The following is a 27746-nucleotide window of genomic DNA, read 5'->3' as shown; positions in this document are numbered from 1 at the left end:
CAATTTAGCTGTACAACTTATTTGAGGGGTTATTTTGCAAAAACCAATCTATTTTTATTATTAATGATCCTAAATGTTTTTTTTTGTGTGCACTCCAGGGAACTCTTCATATATAATATGTGAGATGTAATATTTCTATTTTTTACACAATGGTATAAATTTCGAAGCGTTTCTCGAGTTTCATCCTCCTGCCATCAGTCGCAGTTTCTAATTTCTCCAGGTTTTTTGTGTGTATTCGTATGGGTCAAAGTGTCCGTGGAGGGCCGCACATTCTCATGTCAAGTTAGTTTTTTAAAATAAATGCCAAAGTTTGCTTACAGTGGTGTATGCCTTCCTTTGTGCCTACGGAACGTTTATAAATGAGGCCCTTGGACATGTTAGGGCCTGGTTGACCAACATACATTAGGCCTATAGCAGTCGTCACCAACCGGTCATCGCGATCCAGACCGCAAATTAAGTGCACCTGTAGGTCTACCGCTGGCCAATCAGATGGCTCAGATCACTGTGTCTGCAAAGTTTCCTCATGCCATAGACCGTAAGAAGCCTCCAACGCAAAGCAAAGTTGATTAATGGGAGATTTTCAACACTTAAAAAAAAAAAACATGTCTAGAGAGACACAATGAATACAGCAAAGAGCTGCTGTTTTTATGAGTAAGTTTAAGTAGTTAACTTAACAAACTATAGTTTTGGCAAGTCTGTTAGGACATCTACTTTGTGCATAACGCAAGTACATTTTCCAACAATTGTTTAGACAGATTATTTCATTTATCATTCACTGTATCACAAATCCAGTAGGTCCGAAGTTTACATACACTAAGTTGACTTTGCCTTATAAACAGCTTGGAAAGTTCCAGAAAATTGTCATGGCTTTAGAAGCTTCTGATAGACTAATTGACATAATTTTAGTCAATTGGAGGTGTACCTGGTGGATTTATTTCAAGGCCTACCTTCAAACTCAGTGTCTCTTTGCTTGACATCATGGGAAAATCAAAAGAAATCAGCCAAGACCTCAGAAAAATAATTGTAGACCTCCACAATTCTAGTTCATCATTGGGAACAATTTCCAAATGCCTGAAGATACCACGTTCATTTGTACAAACAATAGCACACAGGTATTAACACCATGGGACCTTGCAGCCGTCATACCGCTCAGGAACAAGACGCTTTCTGTCTCCTAGAGATTAACCTACTTCAGTGCGAAAAGTGCATGTCAATCCCAGAACAACAGCAAAGGACCTTGTGAAGATGCTGGAGGAAACGGGTACAAAAGTATCTATATCCACAGTAAAACTGGTCCTATATCAACATAAACTGAAAGGCCACTCAGCAAGGAAGAAGCCACCGTTTCAAAACCGCCATTTAAAAAAGCCAGGCTATGGTTTGCAACTGCACATGGGGATGAAGATTGTACTTTTTGGAGAAATGTCCTCTGGTCTGATGAAACAAAAATATAACTATTTGGCCATAATGACCATCGTTATGTTTGGAGGAAAAGGGGGAAGCTTGCAAGCTGAAGAAAACCATCCCATTTGAAGCACAGGGGTGGGAGCATCATGTTGTGGGGGTGCTTTGCTTCAGGAGGGACTGGTGCACTTCATAAAATAGATGGCATCATGGGGAAAGAATGTTGTGGATATATTGAAACAACATCTCAAGACATCAGTCAGGAAGTTAAAGCTTGGTCGCAAATAGGTCTTCCAAATGAACAATGACCCCAAGCATACTTACAAAGTTGTGGCAAAATGGCTTAAGGACAACAAAGTCAAGGTATCGGATTGGCCTTCACAAAGCCCTGACCTCAATCCTCTAGAACATTTGTGGGCAGAACTGAAAAATTGTGTGCGAGCAAGGAGGTCCACAAACCTGACTCTGTTACACCAGCTCTGTCAGAAGGAATGGGCCAAAATTCACCCAAATTATTGTGGGAAGCTTGTGAAAGGCTCCCTGAAACATTTGACCCAAGTTAAACAATTTAAAGGCAATGCTACCAAATACTAATTGAGTGTATCCAAACTTCTGACCCACTGGGAATGTGATGAGTAATAAAAGCTGAAATAAATAATTGTCTCTTCTATTATTCTGACATTTCACATTCTTAAAATAGTGGTGATCCTAACTGACTGAAAACAGGGAATTTTTACTAGGATTAAATGTCAGGAATTGTGAAACTGAGTTTAAATGTATTTGGCTAAGGTGTAGGTAAACTTCCAACTTCAACTGTAACCAATAAGAAGACCATATTTGCCCTTGACTCCTGTGTGTGACTTGATAACACAACACAAATTCCACAATACTGATGAATTGAGTCATGCAGTAGCCTGTTTTTATTCAGCTTAACTGTTTGTTTTTTTCATAGTAGATGTGACGAGGAGAAAAAAATCTACCTATTCATTTTCACAGAATCTGTTTCCTTTGATTTTAGGCTGGTATGGTTTCCTATAGAGACCAGCTGACAGCCAGGGATGGTTCCCAGGGTAGCGGGCCTGATTAGGACCTTTTTATCAAAAAGATCACCTATAGCCTTGCATTCCTAACATTCCTGCCTGTCATTTCCCCTTGAAAGAGCTCTTTTGTGTCGTTACCTGGTTCCACCTCTAGAGAGGGCTACAGTGGTGTGCGCTATAGCTCAACAGAGGCAAAGGTTTTGGAATGGAGTCGTGTCAGATTTGAGAAGACACACACACACACACACACACACATTCAATGTTTATTTTAAGTTAAGGTAATTCACTGTGGACATTCACACACTGACAACTTCATTCAGAATAGTTGGCTACTTTTTATGGGTTACACATGTAAAAATAGCTACTGTTTGAAACCTTGACATAGGTTTGAACTTGTGTGAAGTAAGTTATCGAGCCAAGAATTGTTCTACCTCTAATTGAACGGTTTAGGCACGTGTTATATGTTCCGTCTCAAGTCATTGACTTCATAGTTGCCTGTGCCATTGAGGTGCTTTACAGTGTCAACAAACAAGCTGCACATTCCCACAGACTACTAGTCTGTCAATCGTTCATTGATTTATGGTGTAGCTCAGTTAGTAGAGCATGTCACTTGTAGGTTCAATTCCCAGCACCACCCAAAAGTTTAAAAAATAAATAAAGTAAAAAGAAATATGCTCGCATGCCTCTAAGTCACTTTGGATAAAACTGTCTGCCAAATGGTTATTATTATTATTATTATTACTACTACACGGTGGCCAGTTTGTTAGGTACACCCATCTAGTATTGGGTCAGACCCCCATGCTTGAAAAGCACAGGAGGGTGGTCTGTTTCTGAGATACCGGAACCGGCACGCTTGTCTCCGACCATCAGACCTAGGGCTGTTATGGTGACTGTTTTACAGCCACAACGGCAGTCACGAGTCACGTACGCAGTCAAACTCCACGTGACCGTTTTGTCATGGTAACTAGGCTTGTCCAAGCTCTGATGCTGCTGATGGTCATTAGTAGTCTACCAAACTTGCTAACTGCCTGGTACTGAGCACTCTCTTGTCCCTCTCATCACTCTGACATCAATGCAAATGTACCGTTCAATCAAACAGTAACTGAACTATAGCAAGCCACAGCCACGTCTGTTAGCACAAACCTTTTTTATTCACAAAGTTCAACTCCGGCTATGTGAGTTTGGTTGTCTTTTTATTGTAGGCTAGCCTTTAATGGTTGAGTAAATGCAGTTCTGTGACTGCGTAGGTTAATTAGGCTACTCACTTAGTCTTAGGCAATTATAGCTAGACTAAGGGAAGAAGCAACTGTTGATTCCTTCATGCTCCCAATCATAGTATGAGATGGACTTTCTTCATGTTGCTATTGGTATTACTTAGATGTTTTCTCTATCTTCCAGCAGGGGTTACTGTGTTTCATAGCAGTTTATCACATTTTTAGGTGGGCTAATCTGTTATGTTTTGCCACAGACTGAGTTTGAAGGCATTTTCATCTCTGCAAGATTTATTTTCCAGGAGCGATTCAAAATCATCGCTAGTTTGTTAGGCTATAGGCCTAGCTATTCACAAATTTGCTTCGAGGTCGACCAGGCAACGCTGACTGGTCTGGCAATTGTCAAGTCTGCTGTTGATTGTCAGTAAATGGAATGTGTTTGCAGACGTGAAGGGGTTGCATCCCTAGTCTAGTGCACAGCCTGCTCTGACATACCTTCTTCTTACCTCCATCCCTCTAACTAACCTTATCTTCTTAGCTATTTCTCCTCTCTCCCTTTCACTCTAAACAGACTGATTTACATGTAACCACACCACTCACTGCTAATACAGTTCAGTACAACAGGACTGAAGGAAGATTTGCTGTTCTCCATGCTCAACAGGGATTTCTGACTGACACATTAAGCATTCACTGAAATCTCCTGCCCCTCTGTCAGTTCACTTCCCCCAATAGTCCCACTATGAAAGAATGGATGGTTTTAGAAAGCAGAAACACCTATTGAGGAAATATGTGCTTCGGTTTAGAATTTAGCATGCACTGAGATATTGTGGTGTTGATATAGCATTGTGTTGGGGCATCTTAGGTGAGCTGCTATGCTAGTGTCTTCTCTCCTCCTCAACAGTTCTCTCCTCAAGCTGTCCATCCAAACTAATCCATCCATAAAATAAGAAAAGTGTTTCAATTAAGCTGTCAGCAACCGCTCAAACATTCAGCTGGCCTTCTGTACAACAACACATGCACATTATCGGCTATATGGTTGACTTCGGGTGTGCAACACGACACCTGAGTGACATCACATCCTTTCTGGCTGGTGCAGAGCTCCACCTAGACTGGTCTCACCTTCCACCACTTCTCATGTTACAGAGAGAGGGAGAGACCTCCCCTCCAGTTACCAACCACTTCCCCTCAGGAGAACTGGGATCAAATACCATTTGAATTCTCTCAAATACTGTTTTGCCTCCTGTGAACTTTGCCATGAGGAATGACAGGCTTCGGAGTCTGCCGGTATGCAACTGCCTTAACTGGTGTACCTTATTTATGAAGTCAGCTACACAGACAAGGGACTTTGCAAATTGTGAGAGTGTGTGTGAGAGCGAGAGACCGAAACACACAGTGAAATAGACTGAGGAAGGAAGGGAACAACGTGACCCGAGGGAGTAGGAGAGTCTTGGGTTACAGGAGCATTAAGGCGGTTGGGTTTGTTGGCGAGGATCTTAGCAGGGGATCTATTTTTCCTCTGTATCCCTCCTCCCTACCGTGGACACCTGGAGAGTTGGGGGCCGGTGGGTCAGAGGGGACAAGGGCGTGGGGTAGTATGGGACAGAGTGCCAGCGACGTGGAGACAGTGCCCCAGCAACACCAACCGCAACCTGCTCAACACAACACTGGTGAGTCCAAGGACAGAACAGGAACCTGTACAGAACTTGAGGACATGAGCTTTTGTATTTGTTTTTGGAGGAGGAGTTTGAAGTAGCCTACTCAGGAAAGCTCTATTTGTTTGTTTTAGCATGGAAGAACCTGCTTTTGTATTGCTGCCTATGGGAGAGGAGTTTGTTTGTCGAATGTTTTGTAGAGAACTGTTTGTTTTAGCATGGAACAGAAAGGGTAGGTGGATATGGAAGATATGTGTTGCAGGGGTTTTTGTTTTGGAAAGCGAGACCGAGAGAGAGGAGGCGGAGATGGGCAGGCACAGACAGGTGAGGGAATGTATGCTGATGGAATGTGGTGATTGTGTAATACACCGACCCACACTGCTGTCTAAACTCCCTTTTCCCCTCACCCCCCTCCGTTTTACAACGGAACATGGGATTTTTTTGTTAACAGTGGTGCTGGGAGTGCAAGGCACCAGGCTGTATCACAACCGGCCGTAATTGTACGCCGCCCTATGACACTGCCAATTGGCCCACTTCGTCCGGGTTTGGACGGTGTAGGCCGTCATTGTAAATAAGAATTTGTTCTTAACTGACTTGTCTAGTTAAAAGAAATCTGCCGTTGTCTGTTTCTCAGGATTCCATCATTAATTATGGTGCTGTACCGTTTGCCTAGCCTAAAGCCCCCATCGTTCCTCTCTAATATACAGAGACAAACACAGAAACCTGTTTTTGCCGCTGTGACTGTCTGTCAGAGGGCGGAACACATAACTGTTGAATTTGGACAACTTGACTGCTCCATAGTAAACTGTGTGCAGGGAGGGGTCTCTTGATGGTGTGGTGGCTCAGTGTAGTTTATTAGGCTGGGGTTGTGAGTTCTAGTCAGTGAGAAGAACACATTACAGTTGGATTTAGGCCTAATTGTCTCTGTACCATGCTGAGTTTAGGTGGGGGTGGTGGCTCATCTGGGATTGTCTTAGACGGGTTGGAATAAAACAGCATGCTACTTTCTGTGGACAAAGTCATCTCCATATTATCCTGCTTCTTCTTGTGCTCAAGTTTATTGGGCTTGTATTGTGATTTTCCAATCCGTCTTTAACTTAGCCCCTGTAGGTTTATTTGCTTAGTAAAAATGTGAACCACATGACACTGTCTGGTCAGTCAGTGTTTGCTGTGTCATGTTGTGGACTTTTAATAGGTTAGCATTGTTTTGTTGTGCACTGTACTTTCAACTCTTTAATAACTAAACAAATTGCATGCCTTGGTTTAGCCATTTGTTTCTGAACAACTGGGTTTTATATTGGAGCCCGTGGGGGAATGTTAATGTACTGTAGGCCTAGTATTAGTTGGAATTGCATACTTTAGACTGACTTGGTAATGTAGTTATTGCATACAATAAACTTGTAACACATGGTGGCAAATACAGTGGAGCACATGCAGTACATTCGGAAAGTATTCAGACCCCTTCCCCTTTTCCACATTTTATGTTACAACCTTATTCTAAAAATGATAAAATAATGACCAAAGTGAAAACAGGTTTTTAGAAATTTGTGCAAATGTATAATAGAACAGATACATTTTCATAAGTATTCGGACCCTTTGCTTTGAGAAAAACCAAGCCATGAGGTTGAAGGAATTGTCCGTAGAGCTCCGGGACAGAATTGTGACAAGGCATAGATCTGGGGAAGGGTACCAAAAAATTTATGCAGCATTGAAGGTCCCCCAAGAACACGGTGGCCTCCATCATTCTTAAATGGAAGAAGTTTGGAACCACCAAGGCTCTTCCTAGAGCTGGCCAGCCAGTCAAACTGAGCAAGCGGGGAGAAGGGCCTTGGTCATGGAGGTGACCAAGAACCCGATGGTCACACTGACAGAGCTCCCGAGTTCCTCTGTGGAGATGGGAGAACCTTCCAGAAGGACAACCATCTCTGCAGCACTCCACCAATCAGGCCTTTATGGTAGAGTGGTCAGACGGAAGCCACTCCTCAGTAAAAGGCACATAACAGCCCACTTGGAGTTTGTCAAAAGGCACCTAAACAAGTTTCTCTGGTCTGATGAAACCAAGATTGAACACTTTGGCCTGAATGCCAAGTGTCACAACTGGAGGAAACCTGGCACCATCCCTACGGTAAAGCATGGTGGTGGCAGCAACATGCTGTGGGGATGTTTTACAGTAACAGGGACTGGGAGACTAGTCAGGGTCGAAGGAAAGATGCAAAGTACAGAGAGATCCTTGATGAAAACCTGCTCCAGAGCGCTCAGGACCTCAGACTGGGGCGAAGGTTCACCTTCCAACAGGACAACAACCCTAAGCACACAGCCAAGACAACGACAGGAGTGGCTTTGGAACAAGTCTCAATGTCCTTGTGGCCCAGCCAGAGCCCGGACTTGAACCCGTTCGACCATCTCTGGAGAGACCTGAAAATAGCTGTGCAGTGACACAGCCCATCCAACCTGGCAGAGCTTGAGAGAATCTGCAGAGAAGAATGGGAGAAAGTTCCCAAATACAGGTGTGCCAAGCTTTGTAATGTCATACCCAAGGAGTGTCGAGGCTTTAATCGCTGCCAAAGGTGCTTCAACAAAGTACTGAGTAAAGGGGTCTGAATTTTTATGTAAATGTAATATTTTGTTTTATTCTTAACCTGTTTTTGCTTTGTCATTATGGGGTATTGTGTGTCGATTGAGGGGGGAAAAAATATTTAATCAATTTTAGAATAAGGCTGTAACGTAACAAACTGGAAAAAGTGAAGGAGTCTGAATTCTTTCTGTATGCACTGTAAGTATAATTGTATTTCTTTAGTACAGTACTCTCCTGTGCATGCTTCCACTCCATGCATATATGGTATACCACCACCGTGCTATGTTCATAGCAATAGAATGTCATTCGAACTTCATGGCTACACTACTCAATGCAGTTGTCAGAAACTATGTTGACTCAGTGCGTGTCATGTCATTGTTATGGGTCATTTACCTTATGGACCATTCAGTATGACTGCTGGTTGAGTAAGAACAAACCAAGGCTTCTCTAACCGCTCTCTGCTTCTCTCTGCTTGTCATGTTCACCACAAAACAATGGGTACATTCACCTTGACAATATTGTCACAGATTTCTGTTCAAACAAGACGTTTGTGTACTATTGTTGTAAAATATGTAGCCTGCATGCCAGTAAGACAGTGCTCAGCCTGTAGATGGATGTCAAACTGTTTATTTGATGGCCTGTCAGTCTCTGTGGAGCAGTGGCCTGTCAGTCTCTGTGGAGCAGTGGCCTGTCAGTCTCTGTGGAGCAGTGGCCTGTCAGTCTCTGTGGAGCAGTGGCCTGTCAGTCTCTGTGGAGCAGTGGTTACCATCAGTCAGTCCAGGGTTGTTTGACTGTGCCGTCACCTTTTATTCCCCAACTCTGATACCTGCTTTCTCTTCTCACGTTGTCACGTTCTATTGTAACACAAGGACGCCTCGCCCCACACAGACAGAGCCCCTTCCAGCACCAATTAGTGTCTGTCTGTCCAGGAACAGCTGTGAGGCTAATGTGTTTGACAGAGGGAAGGTTCAACGCCCACCACCGCTCCCTGTCCCCCACATCACTGCAGTGCCATACAGTTCAGGTTAGGACCTCTTGGTCAACTGGGGATCACACGAGACCCATATAGGAACTAAACGGACAAACAGACTTGTTTCTCAGAGATACATGCATCTAACAACATGGTTGTGCATTTAAAGGGACTTAAAAAGGAACACTCATTTTGAATGAGATGAATCATTCACAGCAACGTAAACTAAGGCTTAGACTTAATCCGAAATGAGTTAATGTACTATACAGTGTAGCTAAGCTAACAGTTATGGTAACTTGGCATAGTGATTGCTGGTGTTTTGAAGTTCAGTTGGTATTGATAGTTCTGGAGACCATGATAAAGTATGATTCCTCAGTTGTTCCTGTATGGAACTGTCTGTACCCAAATTAAATGTAATATCCTGAGCTTTGCTGCTGCTACATTTAGTTTAGACTAACCTTGAGAAGAACAACAGTATTGCTGGGAACTGCATCTCTGAGTGTTCACTGTTTCCAGACCAGCACAATTACCATGTGGCCTGGATGTGGAACTACAGTATTTACAGTATATATTACGCATACTAGATGCATATTCTCAGATGAATATTGGCATTGGGTCTGACAGGCTAGATGCTACAGACAAAACAACTGACCTCAAAGTTCTGGTGGGATTCTCTAATTGTTTTGTTTTTGCTGGCACTGACTGGCTTGTCTCGCTCACTCTCAAACTGTTTTCTGTGGAACTGGCGCCTGCCTGCCACAGGGATATCAACACTCTAATTTTTCCCCTTATGAATCCTGTCCCCGTTTCGCACGACTTCCCATGTCTTGTCTCCGACCCCTCTCTTTTTGCTGTTTTGCTCTCCCGCTTTCTTTCTCTTTCCTCTCTCTCCCTCTCTCTACTAGTCTTTTATAACATTATCTATTTGTTTAACAAACACCCTTGCCCTCAGTGAATTGCACTGACTGGTATGCTGTTTTTAGCATTCGTTTACTATTTAGGGGCATGATATACCTCTGTCTGTCTCTGTAAAATGATCAAGTGAATTCGATCTGTTTTCTCTCCGCTTACCTTTCATCCCTCTTTCTCATGCCAGGGTGTTTTCTGGTAAGAGTCAGAATACAGGGGGATGTGGGATGAATGAATGAAATGGAGGATGCAAATTGCCACTGTCCCCCATAGACTGGACTGTTGTGACCTCATCAATATAAGGCCGATGACTGTAACATATGTCTGGTGTTTTTATATAGATCTCATGCTATTCAAAGCTTCCTGGTTTGTTCCTTAGGGTGTGACTCAGTCAGTCATCCATCAACATGCTGTATGTCCTAAGCACCGTCCTCTTGTGCAGCAAGTGTGTGTACGTGTGGTTGACTTATCACCTAAGAATGTGTGGATATTTCACGCCCATAATAAGTCTTCCTTGCTCTATTGCATGGTTTACAGCAGCATGTGATGTCATCAGCTGGAGACCAGTTATGAGTCATGATTTCTGGGAGACTAACCTTATCCTCTCCAATGTCTTGTTTGTTTGTTTATTCTGCTCTCTGTCTGCAGTTTCTGTAGTAATTATGTTTGTACTCTTGACAGGAAGTGTGTTGGGCTTATGTTTGTATTGAAACTGTATTGAAACCATCCCACTCTCTTTCCATGCTGGTGGGGAGAAGTCTCAGTTCAATGTTAGAGACTCGGCAGCCAATAAGAGTGGAATTCAGAGCAGCCTTCAGCTTTAAGCCTGGCTAAGTCTGTATTGTGGTCTAGTATAACACTCTGTACAGTCGTGGCAAAAAGTTTTGAATTACATAAATATTAATTTTCAAAGTCTGCTGCCTCAGTTTGTATGATGGCAATTTGCATATACTCCAGAATGTTATGAAGAGTGATCAGATGAATTGCAATAAATTGCAAAGTCCCTCTTTGCCATGCAAATGAACTGAATCCCCCAAAAACATTTCCACTGCATTTCAGCCCTGCCACAAAAGGACCAGCTGACATGTCAGTGATTCTCTCAGACCGTCTCCTAAAGTTGATTCAGCTGCAGGATCGGGGCACCACCAAGTACAGAGCTTGCTCAGAAATGGCAGAGGGCAAGTGTGCATCTGCATGCACAGTGAGGCGAAGACTAATGGAGGATGGCCTGGTGTCAAGAAGGGCAGCAAAGAAGCCACTTCTCTCCAGGAAAAACATCAGGGACAGACTGATATTTTGCAAAAGGTACAGGGATTGGACTGCTGAGGACTGGGGTAAAGTCATTTTCTCTGAATCCCCTTTCCGATTTGCTTGGGGCATCCGGAAAAAAAGCTTGTCCGGAGAAGACAAGGTGAGCGCTATCATCAGTCCTGTCTCATGCCAACAGTAAAGCATCCTGAGACCATTCATGTGTGGGGTTGCTTCTCAGCCAAGGGAGTGGGCTCACTCACAATTTTGCCTAAAAGCACAGCCATGAATAAAGAATGGTACCAACACATCCTTCGAGAGCAACTTCTCCCAACCATCCAGGAACAGTTTGTTGACGAACTATGCCTTATCCAGCATGATGGTGCACCTTGCCGTAAGGCAAAAGTGATAACAATGGCTCGAGGAACAAAACATCGATATTTTGGGTTCATGGCCAGGAAACTCCCCTGACCTTAATCACATTGAACTTGTGGTCAATCCTCAAGAGGCAGGTAGACAAACAAAAACCCACAAATTCCGACAAACTCCAAGCATTGATTGTGCTAGAATGGGCTGCCATCAGTCAGGATGTGGCTCAGAAGTTATTTGACAGCATGCCAGGGCGGATTGCAGAGGTCTTGAAAAAGAAGGGTCAACACTGCAAATATTGACTCTTTGCATCAACTTCATGTAATTGTCAATAAAAGCCTTTGTAATTATACTTCAGTATTCCATAGTAACATCGGGCAAAAATACCTAAACTTTGTAGAAATTAATATTTGTGTCATTCTCTCAACTTTTGGCTACTACTGTACTTTAACATGACAGTGGAATGTAGCAACAACCAGCTCAGGCCTAGTTCATACTGTAATGTTACTGTTGAAGATATACTATAGAGTTAGTTAGGGCCTATTATCATTTTCTATCCCCCTTGCCTTCATCTTATATCTTGTAATAAGCGTCATGCCATTCCCCTCCCTCTCTCCCTCCCTCTCTAGATGATGAGGTGGACTTGCAGCATAGTACGACAGGGAGCGAGGGGGAACTCATCAGGCGAAACCCCTCCCTCCAAACGCAAGGGCAAGTTCTCCAGCTTCGGCAATATGTTCAAGCCCTGGAAGTGGAGGAAGAAGAAGAGCAGTGAGACGTTTCTGGAAACCTCAATAGGTACCTACCCTTTAGAAATAGTAACCTTGATGTATGGATTGTACAACTGTAAGGACCTGTTCTCTTAAGTCAGCTCAAGTCTTCATGGTCTCAGACAATGTTACTCATCAAGCCACCTCTGTTACGGGAAAATGAAACATTTGTTTACTTTCAGTGTTGGAGAGGAAGATCTCAGTAAGGAGACCTCGTCAGGAGCTGATTGACAGGGGAGTGCTGAAAGAACTTCCAGAGAATGGTATGCAGACCAATGCCCGTATCCACAAAGACCCTCCGAGTAGGAGTGCTGATTTAGGACCGGTTTAGCCTTTTAGATCATAATGAATATGATTATATGGGAAAATCCTAGCTCTGCACTCCGACTCTGAGATGCTTTGTGCATACGGGCCCTGATAGGTAAAGGACCTACAGAGATACTAGTGGCCTATATTTTATGAACGAGAAACAAAACTATAGTAGGGTAACAATTTTAGAGAATATTGATGGAGAGAATATCTTTGCTGACCTCAAATTCCTTATCCGTATGTGTTTCTGTGTAACAGAGAGCAACGATGTGAACCACTCCAAAGTTCCGGGGGTGAAGAATGGCCAGCCAGTATCCATGGACGTCGACCGGGTCTCAGAGTCGGGGGTGAGGGGGTCGCGGGGGGAGCCAGGCCCAGGGCTCAACCCCACTTGGCTGCCCCAGGGAGTGGACCCCCGGCGGGGCACTGTCCCTTCAGACGACCCAAGGAGTAGGATCAAGGTGCCCTCTGATGCCTCTCGCTCCAACCGAGCCCCACTGGACGTTGACTTGCATGCCAGGCTATCGGCCATAGATCTGGAGAGACGGAGCAGACTGCCCTCTGACGTGTCGGAGAGGAATGGAGGGTCACTACCGAGAGGACTTGCTCCGGAGGACGGGACGCACCGGAGAGAGGGGAAAGAGGACAAGCGAGAGGAGAGGAGAGATGGGAAAGAGGAGAGGAGAGATGGGAAAGAGGAGAGGAGAGATGGGAAAGAGGAGAGGAGAGATGGGAAAGAGGAGAGGAGAGAGAGGAGAGATTTGAAAGAGGAAAGGAAAGAGAGGAGAGATCCTTGTGATGAGAGAGAAAGAAAGGATCAGAGGGAGGAGAGAGACCGGGAGGGAGGCGAATGGAGGGATGATAAAGACAAGGAAAAGAGAGACAGGAGAGATGACAGGGAAAGGAGGGACAGAGATTATCGAGAGGAGGACAAGAAGAAGAGAGATGGGAAAGGAGAAAAAGATGACCGGAGAGAGGGAAAAGAGAAAAGAGACGAGAAGAGAGATGATCGAGAGAGGAGGGATGACAAGAGAATCGATTGTGAAAGGAGAGATGCTCGTGATCGCAGGGATGATGGGGAGGAGAAGGATAGGAGAAGGAGTCCTAGGACTGGGAAAACAGAGACTATCTTGAGACCTGTAGAAGGGAGTCGTCCGGTGGTCAGACCCCACTCTGAGATGGAGCTGAAGCCCAGTCTCCAGAAGACCTCCTCAGAGGACCGCCGTAGCAGGGTCCGCCCTGCCTCCGAGACTAACTGTGGAAGCACCCTGCCCAGGTACATGCCATCTGAGGAGACCAAACGAGGGGAGACCCGCGGAAGAGCAGGTAAGAAACTGCCTGGGATGTGTAAGTAAATCCTCTCACTTGTACGTCTGAAGGTTGCTCTTCAGCTGTTGGAGAAGTTCAACCATTATTAGTGGAAAAAAGCATTTTAAAGCAGTTTGGGCACTTTGCAAGGGCAATGTCTGCTAATTGAGTGTCTAGGAGATTCTTTCAAATCTACTGTGTTGTGTGTGTATATATGGTAACTTGTAAATCTCCTTGTTCTCACCCCTGTGAAAGGTGTGAGGACTTGACCAGTATCCGTCTTTAGTTAGTTAATCTGTTAAAAAGCTGCTTATTGTCTAACGTTGAGTTGCAGCTTATCTCAGCTCTGTGTTCTATGTGCTCAGCACTGTACAGTAACAGTGTGTGTTTGAGGCTGCACTTTGAGCCCAAGGACCAGGTGGAATAGAAACACTTATTATTTCTTATTATTTATCCTTCTGACATCCGGGTCTGTGTTTTGTCTCTGTCGGTCTCCGTGTTTTGTCTGTAGAGTCCACTGGTGTCCGCTTCGCCCCAGGCCCCACCCCAGACCCTGACTCCGCCTTTAACTCCTCTTCCTCCCGGAGAGCTCAGCCTCCTGCCAAACAGGCCATGCTCCTTCCCAAGGGCCAACCCACCACCACCTCCACGGAGCCTGGCCGGACCTCCACCCCACCTTCCTCCTCCTCCTCCTCCTCTACTTCCTCCACCTCCTCTGCAATAGCGGTGGCCAAGCCACCCAGGACTGTTTCCCTGGTCATCAGTGATGACCCTCCTCCTAGCCCCGTCCCCCCTGCGCGGTTCAGCCATGTACCCCCATCCTTCATCCCGGGAGAGTCGGCCACCCCTCCCCTGTACCCCCATGCCAAGCAGCCACCTGTACCCCCACCCAAACCCACCAACCGCAACAGCAACCTCGCTCTGCTTGGTGAGTTTACCCTGCCACTGCTCCCTGTTTGTACTGCTGTTTCACTCCATAATGTTACTGGTTATCATTGTTTTACGTAGGTTTATGGATGAGGTAAGTCCGGTACCCCTCAAGTAAAGTGTTACAGTTACGTTTGACCTTTTTTGAACCCAAATCAATGACTCTGGTGTTTCTAAGTGTCCTGTTTCAACAGAATATGTCCTCCTGCAGTATAGTGGTTGGTCTCGATGTGTACTGAAACACAGGGTGTTCTATGCAGTACTTAGGCCTTTTCTCAATTGGATTTGCTCAACTCCTGCATCCTCTCTCACATCCTTTTGAAAAAAGTCTAAGTTAATCGAAGAGAGGGAATGTGGAAGAAAATGCGTTTGTATGAAATGACTGTCCTCTGCTCACATCAGGCAAATTACTTTTACAGGGGTGGATGCCCAAAATAAATGTATAAAGTAATTTTTAAAAATTGTTAGTTTAGCAAGACATTTTTATAGATAAAATGTTTGCATCATTTTCTCCTTCGAGAAAACAATGGTATGTGGCAGAGTTTAAAACTCTTCTGTAAAGGACTTGAGTAGGATATACTTGTGCTTCTTCGCCAAAACAAGGCTATTGAGGAGGGGAGGACCATCTTCCATTTGCCTACTAACGAATTGACACGTTCCTCGACCACTCATCGGTTTTCCGGTCACAGAGGAGAGAGGGCGGAGGACAGACTTATGTCCAAACAAGAAAAGGCCCTAGTCTGCAGTTTGTGTACAGCGAGACAGTCTCCAAAGAGAGGGGTAGGCAAGGGCTTTTCTTTACCGGGGTTATTCAAGCTCACACACACACACACACAATGCTGTGCTGGCGCTCTTCCAACAGGCCTGGAGCAACTCCAGAGCATCCAGGGCTCTGATTTGCTGCCTCAGTTTTCCATATCCTCTGCCCCGGCTGCCCTAGGTCTGGAGCCCATTACAACAGTCTGTATAGTGACAGTTGTTGTGACTAGGGCTGTTGTGGTGACCGGTAATTAGTAGCCTACCAAACTTGCTAACGGCCAGGTACTCGGCACTCTATTATCCCTCTAATCACTCTGGCATCAATGAAAATCTAATCAAACACATGTTGCGCAACATTTCTATTGGCTATCAAACGGTGATGGCCTCTTAAAAAGAGGATCCCATTAGATTTCTATAGGCTAGACCTACTGTATTTCTCAACTTTCCTAATATTAAGCAAATATTATGCACATTGCTTATCATTACAACAGGAGTATAGCCTACCTGGTTGGCATTAAAATGAACTACAGGAAAAGCGTCCTCCATTCACTATTTAACTGCAGAGAATACATGTATTTTTTTCACCTGCCCCTGTTTTAAAACAGGTGCATGACAATGGTCCATTCTAAATCAAAACGGATTTCACACACATTATTTAGTATATGTAAAGACAAAATTAAATCAAGAATAGTCTGATGGGTGACAATATTAGCCTATCACTTGTGAACGATGCCCAGCTTAAGGCAAGAAACAATGCCTTTTTTCTTATTTGAACTTTTTCGAGTCCTAGTCCACACCTCATGTAGCCTAGCCCATAGGCCAATATGTTTGCATCACAGCTAAAATGACCAAATGGCTCTTTAAAATGAAGCACATGAACCCCCTTTCCAACCGGTGTGGAGCCTAACTGGCATACATAAGCAGCACGAGTTTCAAGTTTGGGGAAGATCATTTTCACCATTTAAAAATGCACCTTTATAATAAATGCATTGCATGCATAACCTCATTTGTGGTCACTTTTGATAAAGGTGTTTTCCCACTAATGTAACATTGGCGCTTCTAGCCTACTGCCGTGTGCATTGCTGCGCTTATAGTGTGAAGCAGGCAGCACTCAGGGAGAAGGGCAGCAAAAGGCATGGATTCTTTTTACGGTACATTATTTCCACACAAAGAGGATGCCGCCAGGAAATTCAAAGCATTATCAGATGCTTCTCAAATTGTGAATGAGAGACTGAAGTGTGAACAGCCTGCGCAAAAAACAAAGCAGAGCTCATGCCTTTCAAGTGACTTTTTTGAAATCATCATTAGTTGCATCATGCAGCCTTACAATGTATTAAAAATCTAAACATATAGCCATACATATAACATATAGTATTAAACATCAAAACATATAGCCCAATGTTTGTAGAACAACTATAGTTACATTATTAACTCTGAATTAACCATATAAGTATTCTGTATTCTGATTGGCTGCTACACTGACACACAGTGCATGTCTCCTGGCTAATCCCAAGAGTGGCGTTTGTCGATGGTTATGTAACCCTGTCATTGGTCGTATACCATACAGGATCCACAGAATACAAACATCCATTCTGTCACTGCAAGAGAGAGCAGGTTTATGTATCACAGTATATACATACAATAGGCCAGCGTCCTCACCAGTCTGTCAACAGACAATCATGCTGCCTGGCAGTTTTCTATATCCGAAGCCTATCTTTAGGTTAGATATTAGATATAATAAGATGTTAGATATTGAGGTAACAATCTGCCTGGCTGGGCAACAGTGGCCAGTTATTCAGTGTCCCGCACCTCCAACAACAAAAAAACAATGCATGGAAGTTAGGCTAACTGCCAGGCAGTGTGCCCCAGCTTGTTGGTTGTCTTCTTTGACTTTAAAGAGAGGTCAAGAGAGACTGCTGAGGCGTGTGAAATGACTTAAAAATAATGGACTAAGACTAATAAAATGCTTTTCAGGTTGTTTTCAAATTCCGGTTTTGATACTGCACGGAATGATTTTCATCTGAACCATAGGATAAGATATGGGCCATGCTGCTAATGTCCAGATTTGATATCATCATGATTTAAAAAATATATCCCATCCATCCACAGGTTAAAAATGCATTGTGCCTTCATGAAACTAAACAACTCATCATAATCCTTTTAACCAGTTTGCTTACGTGTGAATGTGATGCTTTGATGCCCTCTCTCCCTCTGACCTCTGTCAGTTCTGTCCTTGTAAATGACCAGTATTCATTCTGTTGTGTGTTTTTTGTTCCATAGCGGAGCTCTCTCAGGCTGGCAGTGGTGTCATCGTGTTTCCTGCCCCCACCAGGTGCTCTCCACCCACTCCGCCCAAGAGGATGACCCCCGTCACCAAGAGCCTCTCCGACGACCCGTCCCTTGAGGCAGAGACCTCCTTCCCATCTAGTTCTGCCCCTGTTCCAGTCCCCATACCTACTGTCTCTGTACCCCCCATCGCTGACCAAGATGCCAATCGGGACACCCTTAAAGCAGTAGGCTTCCAACTACCCACCTCTGACCCTGTACCACGACCTCTGTCCCATATACCCATGTCCACTCCTAGCTCCCACCCCCACCTACCTCTCCCCAACTCTGTCTCCGTCCCCCTCCCTATCCATCAGAAGGATCCTCCCAGCCCCACCACAGAGCCACCCAACCACCCCCCAGCCTCAGTCCCAGCCATCCCCCTGCACATCCTGATCCAGAGGGCCCTGTGCTCCCCCAGCCCGGCCCAGGCTAACCCAGACGGATCCCAGAGAGCCCACTCCATGCTGTTTGAGTCCCCTCCAGAGTTCCTCACTGAGGCTGGAGTCCGACGCTCTCTACCCATCACCATAGAACTGCTCAGACTGTGAGTGCTGAACTTATCATGCTTCCATAATGTCACAGCATGTCTATTAACCACAATATCAACTGGAACAATATTGAGCTAAAAATGTGGCTCCAATCATAACAACAGAAAAATTATAGACATACCTCAAACACACGATCACACACTATTCAAGAGTCAGACTAAAATTGTTGACATTTGTCCCTCTTTCTTTCGATCCCTCTCTCCAGACCTGAGGATGATGACTTCAACATGGAGGAGGAGTTGGAGAAGCTTCACCCCGGGCGGATGCTGCCCTCCCAGCCCCCCAGGCAGCCTGAGCTGGAGCCCAGGAGCAGAAGGGGTCTGATGGGGGAACCCAGGGTCAGTGTGATCCCAGAGGGCCGGGGGCACGGAGACAGCAGTGAGGAGGATGAGGATGAGGAGACGGACTCTGACGGACCCATCCTCTACAGAGATGACGATGAAGACGAGGACGAAGATCCACCAAGTAAGTAGATCTAAAGTCTGTTGATGATATCACATGGGGCTGGTGTTTATTGTAGATCTGAAGTCTGTTGATGATATCACATGGGGCTGGTGTTTATTGTAGATCTGAAGTCTGTTGATGATATCACATGGGGCTGGTGTTTATTGTAGATCTGAAGTCTGTTGATGATATCACATGGGGCTGGTGTTTATTGTAGATCTGAAGTCTGTTGATGATATCACATGGGGCTGGTGTTTATTGTAGATCTAAAGTCTGTTGATGATATCACATGGGGCTGGTGTTTATTGTAGATCTGAAGTCTGTTGATGATATCACATGGGGCTGGTGTTTATTGTAGATCTGAAGTCTGTTGATGATATCACATGGGGCTGGTGTTGATTTCAATCTCAGAAGTAAAAAAAGTACAATACTATTAGGAAGACACTTTCATTATTAGTGAACATCAATAAGGGAAATTCAATTTGAGCCTGTGTCTTTCGATTTTCTTCCTTCATTGTATGCATTTTACTACTTGCAAATGAGTAGTCTAATGTGATGCAGAGCCCCAAGTTAAACTGTCTGTTTTTGTCTGCACCACCCAGGTGCCTTGGCGAGCCGTGTGACGAGGAAGGACACCCTGGCCCTGAAGCTGGAGAGACAGCAGGAGAGAGAGGAGCAGCAGGAGGGAGGAGAAGGACAGGACGGAGTCGGCTGGCAGAGCAGAGAGCAGTGGGAGGCACTCAGGAACAAGATCGGTACTACACTCAACAGGTAACTACATCCAGAGACGGGTGTGTGTTGGGAGGGGGGGGTGTGTTCCCCTATCCTGAACGTGTGCGTGTGCGCTCCCCTATCATCAACAGGCGTGTGTTGTGTGTTTCTTTAATCAGGAGGTTGAGTCAGAGACCCACAGCAGAGGAGTTGGAGCAGAGAAACATCCTTCCAGGTAACTCTCGCTACATATTTTTTGTCTGCATTTTTATGTCAGATTTTATTATAATGTTTCCAGTCAATATCAACTTCACGCTTCATTCATTTCCCCTCCTCAGTTGCTTTAATGTCTGTTACATCTAGATAGACAAGCATCTCTCTGGTTTTACTAGTAACCAAAACTGTAACTAATACAGTGTGAGATGATCTCCACCCGGCACAGCCAGAAGAGGACTGGCCACCCCACATAGCCTGGTTCCTCTCTAGGTTTCTTCCTAGGTTTTGGCCTTTCTAGGGAGTTTTTCCTAGCCACCGTGCTTCTACACCTGCATTGCTTGCTGTTTGGGGTTTTAGGCTGGGTTTCTGTACAGCACTTTGAGATATCAGCTGATGTACGAAGGGCTATATAAATAAATTTGATTTGATTTGATTTGAGATGTCAATGTGTTGTAGACATCTGCCATACATCAGTCTACCCTCTAGTGGTCTGTAAAAGTACTTCCATACAAGAAAAGATATGGCTTGCTTCACTGTGTAATTTGACCATTGCACTTGTTTGTTCTTGAGTTTAGCATTGGGACGAAAACGGTAGTGCCAACACTTTTTAAGAAGTTGAGATTATATTTTCGAAAACATATTTCTGCTCAGGTATCCAAAATGGAATGTTTTCACATGTCTTATGGTTGTCCTCAGACTACTCTGAAAGCGCTACTTAAAAGCTTTGTCCTTAGACAGCTTTGTAAAAGGACTACACAATGTGCAGAATTCATCTTAGACAAAGGACGTCCTTGTCCCCGAGAGGGGAAAGACTGATTTAAAACAACTCCTGTGCTGTGTAGACGCCAGGAGAAGCTCAGGTCCCTGAGTGCTTGTCTAGGATCAGGTCCCCCCTGACCATATAATCATATTCATTATGATCTAAAAGGAAAAACAGATTCTAGATCAGCACTCCTATTCTGAGACGCTTAGTGAATATGGGTGCTGTCTGTCTCTGTCTCTCTCTATATGCCACTGACCGACTGCCTGCCTGCCCGCCTCTGACCGACTGCCTGCCTGCCCGCCTCTGACCGACTGCCTGCCTGCCTGCCTCTGACCGACTGCGGTGTTTCTGTCTGTCTTGCCTCTGACCGACTGCAGTGTTTCTGTCTGTCTGTCTGGCCTCTAACCGACTGCAGGATTTCTCTGTCTGGCCTCTGACCAACTGCGGTGTTTCTGTCTGTCTGTCCTCTAACCGACTGCGGTGTTTCTGTCTGTCTGCCCTCTAACCGACTGCGGTGTTTCTGTCTGTCTGCCCTCTAACCGACTGCGGTGTTTCTGTCTGTCTGCCCTCTAACCGACTGCGGTGTTTCTGTCTGTCTGCCCTCTAACCGACTGCGGTGTTTCTGTCTGTCTGCCCTCTAACCGACTGCGGTGTTTCTGTCTGTCTTGCCTCTGACCGACTGCAGTGTTTCTGTCTGTCTGTCTGGCCTCTAACCGACTGCAGGATTTCTCTGTCTGGCCTCTGACCAACTGCAGTGTTTCTGTCTGTCTGTCCCTCTAACCGACTGCGGTGTTTCTGTCTGTCTGCCCTCTAACCGACTGCGGTGTTTCTGTCTGTCTGCCCTCTAACCGACTGCGGTGTTTCTGTCTGTCTGCCCTCTAACCGACTGCGGTGTTTCTGTCTGTCTGCCCTCTAACCGACTGCGGTGTTTCTGTCTGTCTGTCTGCCCTCTAACCGACTGCGGTGTTTCTGTCTGTCTGTCTGCCCTCTAACCGACTGCGGTGTTTCTGTCTGTCTGTCTGCCCTCTAACCGACTGCAGTGTTTCTGTCTGTCTGCCCTCTAACCGACTGCAGTGTTTCTGTCTGTCTGTCTGGCCTCTAACCGACTGCAGGATTTCTCTGTCTGTCCTCTAACCGACTGCGGTGTTTCTGTCTGTCCTCTAACCGACTGCGGTGTTTCTGTCTGTCTGCCCTCTAACCGACTGCGGTGTTTCTGTCTGTCTGTCTGCCCTCTAACCGACTGCGGTGTTTCTGTCTGTCTGCCCGCCCTCTAACCGACTGCGGTGTTTCTGTCTGTCTGCCCGCCCTCTAACCGACTGCGGTGTTTCTGTCTGTCTGCCCGCCCTCTAACCGACTGCGGTGTTTCTGTCTGTCTGCCCGCCCTCTAACCGACTGCGGTGTTTCTGTCTGTCTGCCCGCCCTCTAACCGACTGCGGTGTTTCTGTCTGTCTGCCCGCCCTCTAACCGACTGCGGTGTTTCTGTCTGTCTGCCCGCCCTCTAACCGACTGCGGTGTTTCTGTCTGTCTGCCCGCCCTCTAACCGACTGCGGTGTTTCTGTCTGTCTGCCCGCCCTCTAACCGACTGCGGTGTTTCTGTCTGTCTGCCCGCCCTCTAACCGACTGCGGTGTTTCTGTCTGTCTGCCCGCCCTCTAACCGACTGCGGTGTTTCTGTCGGTCTGTCCGCCCTCTAACCGACTGCGGTGTTTCTGTCGGTCTGTCCGCCCTCTAACCGACTGCGGTGTTTCTGTCGGTCTGTCCGCCCTCTAACCGACTGCGGTGTTTCTGTCGGTCTGTCCGCCCTCTAACCGACTGCGGTGTTTCTGTCTGTCTGCCCGCCCTCTAACCGACTGCGGTGTTTCTGTCTGTCTGCCCGCCCTCTAACCGACTGCGGTGTTTCTGTCTGCCCTCTAACCGACTGCAGTGTTTCTGTCTGTCTGTCTGGCCTCTGATGGAATGTCTTGTCTTATTGTAGCCAGGAACGAAGCTGATATCAGGGCAGAGAGGAGCGAGATCAAACGCAGACTAACGAGAAAGGTTCGCCTGACACACACACTGCAGAATGAAAACACACAAAGATACAGTACATTATCCTGCATGTATACACACACTCCGGTGACAAAACAATCATACACAGATATACAAATAAAACACTTAAATGTAACTAATAACCATAAAGTGTTAACTTAGCATTTTAGTTCCAGACAGTCAGTGTGTTTTCTTTCTACCCGGCAGCTGTCCCAGAGGCCCACCATAGCAGAGCTTCAGGCCAGGAAGATCCTGCGTTTCCATGAGTACGTAGAGTGTACCACAACTCAAGACTACGACCGCCGTGCAGACAAACCCTGGACCAAGCTCACGCCCTCTGATAAGGTGAGACTCAGTTAAAGGGCATTTTCAAAAATGTTCAACTTCATATTAATCATCTCCAGCACCATCCCAACATCATGAAAATGGTGCGTTTATATGTTTTGTGAAAAAAAAGATGAAGGAAGATGGATGTTTCCAATGACATCATCAGTGTGCATCGTGTGATTTTGACCAACTATGAGTATGCATTAACTACAAATTGCCTAATTGTCTCTAATTGGTAGATGTCATCTTTTTTTACTACAAAACATAAACATAGCTATTTTCATATGTTGAGGTGGTCCTGGAGATGATGAATATAAGATTGTAAAAAAATGGTAAGTGTGCTCCTCAACTGTAATAGTCATAGTAATAACAGCCTGTCATACACTTTTAAACCTTTGTACCTTTATTTATACCAGGAAGTCTTCTGAGGTTTAAACCTCTTCATACTGAGAGATCTTTTATCATTTCAGCAGGGTTTTGAATTCCAGACACATACTGTGTCAAACAAAAATCCCAAGAATGCAATATAATCGCTTCTTAATGGCTGTGCTGAGTTGTCCCCAGGATATTACCTGGTCTAGTGAAGCTAGGAGAAGAGGTTGAAACAGAAATTATAGCATACTTTCTGCTATTCAGAGGTTTAAAATCCGTCACCATTACTTAGATGAGAACTGACATTTGCGGTTTTATTTTTAATTTGCAGAACTTTTATTGGCAAGTTAAACTATTGAGAAGTTCATATTTATGATTGGATGGAAGTTCTGAGGTGCCAGGATTTGGATATGAGGCAGGATTTGAATACGTGTGCCATCGCAAAAAAACTCTGCAAAAAAAGAAAGGTCCTCCTACTGTCAACTGTGTTTATTTTCAGCAAACTTAACATGTGTAAATATTTGTATGAACATGAGATTCAACAACTGAGACAAACTGAATAAGTTCCACAGACATGTGACTAATAGTAATGGAATAATGTGTCCCTAAACAAAGGGGGGGTCAAAATCAAAAGTAACAGTCAGTATTTGGTGTGGCCACCAGCTGCATTAAGTACTGCAGTGCATCTCCTCCTCATGGACTGCACCAGATTTGGCAGTTCTTGCTGTGAGATTTCTGGGGGGAAATAGCCCTGGCCCTCACCCTCTGATCCAACAGGTCCCAGATGCGCTCAATGAGATTGAGATCTGGCCTATCCCTGGCCATCGCAGAACACTGACAAATCATGCACAGAACGAGCAGTATGGCTGGTGGCATTGTCATGCTGGAGGGTCATGTCAGGATGAGACTTCGGGAAGGATACCACATGAGGGAGGCGGATGTCTTCCCTGTAACGCACAGCGTTGAGATTGCCTGCAATGACAACAAGCTCAGTCCGATGATGCTGTGACACACCGCCCCAGACCATTATGGACCCTCCACCTCCCAATCGATTCTGGTCCAGAGTACAGAGCTCAGTGTAACACTCATTCCTTCGATGATAAACGCGAATCCGACCATCACCCCTGGTGAGACAAAACCGCGACTCGTCGTTGAAGAGCACATTTTGCCAGTTCTGTCTGGTCTAGCGACGGTGGGTTTGTGCCCATAGGTGACATTGTTGTCGTTGATGTCTGGTGAGGACCTGCCTTACAACAGGCCAACAAGCCCCCAGTCCAGCCTCTCTCAGCCTATTGCGGACAGTCTGAGCACTGATGGAGGGATTGTGCGTTCCTGGTGTAACTCGGGCAGTTGTTGCCATCCTGTACCTGTCCCGCAGGTGTGATGTTCGGATGTACCGACCTGTGCAGGTGTTACACGTGGTCTGCCACTGCGAGGACGATCAGCTGTCTGTCCTGTCTCCCTGTAGCGCTGTCTTAGGCTTCTCACAGTACGGACATTGCAATTTATTGCCCTGGCCACATCTACAGTCCTCATGCCTCCTTGCAGCATGCCTAAGGAATGTTCATGCAGATGAGCAGGGACCCTGGGCATCTTTCTTTTGGTGTTTTTCAGAGTCAGTAGAAAGGCCTCTTTAGTGTCCTAAGATTTCATAACTGTGACCTTAATTGCCTACCGTCTGTAAGCTGTTAGTGTCTTAACGACCGTTCCACAGTTGCGTATTCATTAATTGTTTATGGTTCACTGAACAAGCATGGGAAACGGTGTTTAAACGCTTGACAATGAAGATCTGTGAAGTTGTTTGGATTTTTACAAATTATCTTTGAAAGACAGGGTCCTGAAAGAGACATTTTATTTTTTTGCCGGAGTTTGTCTGACTCAGCTGGAGAGAAGAGCAGACACTGGCTTGCTTGTCAATTGATTCTCATTGAAAAAAGCCTGAAGTCTAGGCACTAATCGTTTGATCTCTTTGTCTGTACTGTACAGAATTACAAAGTAGAACTGCTCTAGGTTGTTCCTGCCAGTACAGTGACTCCGGTGTTATGTGATGCATCTTCCCCCTCTATTATTCTAGGCTGCCATCCGCAAGGAACTTAATGAGTTCAAGAGCTCTGAGATGGAGGTTCATGAAGAGAGCAGGATCTATACCAGGTTAGTGTCCTATACAACACCAATATCTATAAATTATTCAAAATGACTCCTCAGATTTAGCTGAACACTTCAACATTTCTTCCAACTTTATGGTTCATATTTTATTTACTTATATCCAGGCCCGGAACTCCAAACTAACCAGGATTTCTCTAAAACTCAACTGTTGTTGAATGTTGTAAGTTGCAGCCCTATATCTTCCTAGCCAGTGTGCATCATGACTTTCCTCACTCCTCAGATTCCATCGGCCTTAGCTGTGCTCCCTGGCCTGGCTGCAAAAGAAGAAGTTAAATGCAATACGGAGCCGGGGGTTTGCAGGACTCCATGGAACGCACAGACCCCCTGGTGACTGCAATACCCACATTCCCTTGTCCTGGAACAAGCCTGTTCCTCTCCCGGAAGGCACAGTATTGATGGCTGTATCTGAAACCATGGCCTATCTGTGACCATGTACTATGAATTTGTGGATGTGGTTCCTTGGTCAATCCAGTCATTGTTGAAGCCACGGACTAGAGGTGAGTCCCATCGGTCCAAGCCCTCAGATATGAAACCATGGGGCTACTGGTACTACTGTACTGCAGCGTTGAGCTTCCTGACAAGATGACCCATGGGGGAGCAGGAGGAGAACAACAGGTGGTGGTTTAGGCCTATTTCAGAGGACATTTTGTTACTTCCCTGTGCCAACACTGTGACTTACGATAGGCATGACAAAAGGGACAGAGATTGACAGAGAATGTCCTGATTTGTTCATCACATCTACATTCTCTGTCGCTACCTAAGGTAAGAATATTCCCAAGAGGCCTTCTGCACCTGCTTTTTAGACTTCCCTCAACACTTTGCCATATTTTTATTTGAGAAGAGGAAAGAATTGTGTACGTATTGATTGTTGATCATGATGATGGTTGACATTCATACACGGTGGTACTAATTATTTAATGTCCAAATAAATGAGAAACTGAACTTTGTTAGACTACATGACACTGGTGAAACCCTCCAACGTGTGTGTGTGTGTGTGTACCCACTGGTACTAGCCTTATCGCTGTTGGGACAATACATGGAGGGGTATGAAAACTGTACAGAGGAAATGTGAAATGGCTATATGTAGCCTACATATATCAGTGACGGGTTTAGTTAAAGGAAACTCAAATGTAGCCTCAACTAGTCCGCTTACTAGCTGTTTTACATAGACCTAGATCTTATTCAACAGCTCCATTCTCCCCATACACAATGATGTGCATTTTTACTGTATTCTGTACATTTTCTGACAGCCAATAATACAAGCTAACTAATTGTTTTTTCAAGCATAGCAATAAGGCACCATATTGTTAAAATGGGAATTTAAAGTAAAAAATGTAATTGTACAATTTGAAACATTAGAATAATTGAATAAGACCTAACAAAGCTTACATGCACGATAATTACTTCACGGAGGGAGTTGAAGGCCTGCAGCAGGAACATGGATATATTTTTACTTAAGCATTTTTTTATTATGTTACTTTGTATGTAGGCCAATGGTTGGCCTCAGCTGTATAAACTTATCCTGTAGATTTGACTTTATATTAAATACTGCATGTCTTCCTAATGTTAACAAAAATGTATTTGAAATGTAATTAAAGTATTACAACAGTGCTATTTTCTAATAATATTACAGAAATTGGTACAGAAAAAGCGTCCCCTTATTTTGCAGATGTTTTTTAAAAAAGAGATCTTTAAAATGATTTGCAAACCTATTGTATAAATGAATGGTCAACTTGTACTCAAATTAAAATAAATGGTTTATCATGAAGAATGTTGTCAACTTGTTATTTTCCCAACCATTTGCATTTTAAAAAGTACTCCATGTGAGGGCAGTATTACACAAACTGTGTAGTTTGTCTGCTACTTGCAACTTCTATTCTGGATGGAAAATACAGGGCATTTGTGTGTGTTTTTTGGGGTCAACAATAGCCTTGAAACTATTATGAGCCTTTCCTTTCGCCATACATGCAGATGAGAAGTGTAGTCTACCGTGTACCCAAACTATGGCAATAGAGTATTCTTGTGTATCTTCTTCGACCACTGGTTCATGGGATAAACAGCCTTCCTCGATCAGACATGTTATATCATACTGCACATCGAGCCCCAAGTTAAATCGGGTCCTATTCGCTCCTCTCTTCAGCCTTTGAATTGCTAATCATGGAGTCGCGTAATAGAAATACATATTAAATGTGCCCATTCTACCTCATGTTAGTTCTTCTAAACCAATTGGCCCAAGAATATTATTATGCCATTTTTTTTTTACCAAAGTGAACTAATATCTAATACTCTTCCACCCTTTCTTTATTGCCTTTCATCTTTGTTGATCTATTCTGTTTTTTAATGTTCAATTTATATATTTCATTGAGTCTTTAGACTATCAATTGTGGACAATGT

At 44.8% G+C, this 27746-nt stretch overlaps 1 protein-coding gene across 8 annotated transcripts in view; it reads left to right on the top strand.

Annotated features, from left to right (window-relative positions):
- LOC112233994 (phosphatase and actin regulator 4A-like) overlaps positions 1-27120 on the top strand; it is a 45212-nt gene extending 18092 nt beyond the window's left edge. For 6 of the 8 annotated variants that reach the window (XM_042309892.1, XM_042309887.1, XM_042309885.1 and 3 more), the window contains 12 exons: positions 12008-12176; positions 12331-12411; positions 12716-13783; positions 14277-14693; positions 17732-18323; positions 18533-18792; positions 19374-19542; positions 19662-19717; positions 22435-22496; positions 22695-22832; positions 25261-25337; positions 25573-27120. In XM_042309892.1, coding sequence (XP_042165826.1) covers positions 12008-12176; positions 12331-12411; positions 12716-13783; positions 14277-14693; positions 17732-18323; positions 18533-18792; positions 19374-19542; positions 19662-19717; positions 22435-22496; positions 22695-22832; positions 25261-25337; positions 25573-25588 — 3105 coding nt within the window. In that variant the 3' untranslated portion in view covers positions 25589-27120. Of the gene's footprint in view, positions 1-4805; positions 5323-5439; positions 5632-12007; positions 12177-12330; positions 12412-12715; positions 13784-14276; positions 14694-17731; positions 18324-18532; positions 18793-19373; positions 19543-19661; positions 19718-22434; positions 22497-22694; positions 22833-25260; positions 25338-25572 lie in introns of those variants that run through there. The other 2 variants (XM_042309886.1, XM_042309884.1) reach the window with 2 other exon arrangements.
- Positions 27121-27746: the final 626 nt, after the last annotated feature.

Source organism: Oncorhynchus tshawytscha, linkage group LG31 (genome assembly GCF_018296145.1).
Source record: "Oncorhynchus tshawytscha isolate Ot180627B linkage group LG31, Otsh_v2.0, whole genome shotgun sequence".
Taxonomy (NCBI): domain Eukaryota; kingdom Metazoa; phylum Chordata; class Actinopteri; order Salmoniformes; family Salmonidae; genus Oncorhynchus; species Oncorhynchus tshawytscha.
This window is presented reverse-complemented; position numbering and strand designations above follow the sequence as displayed.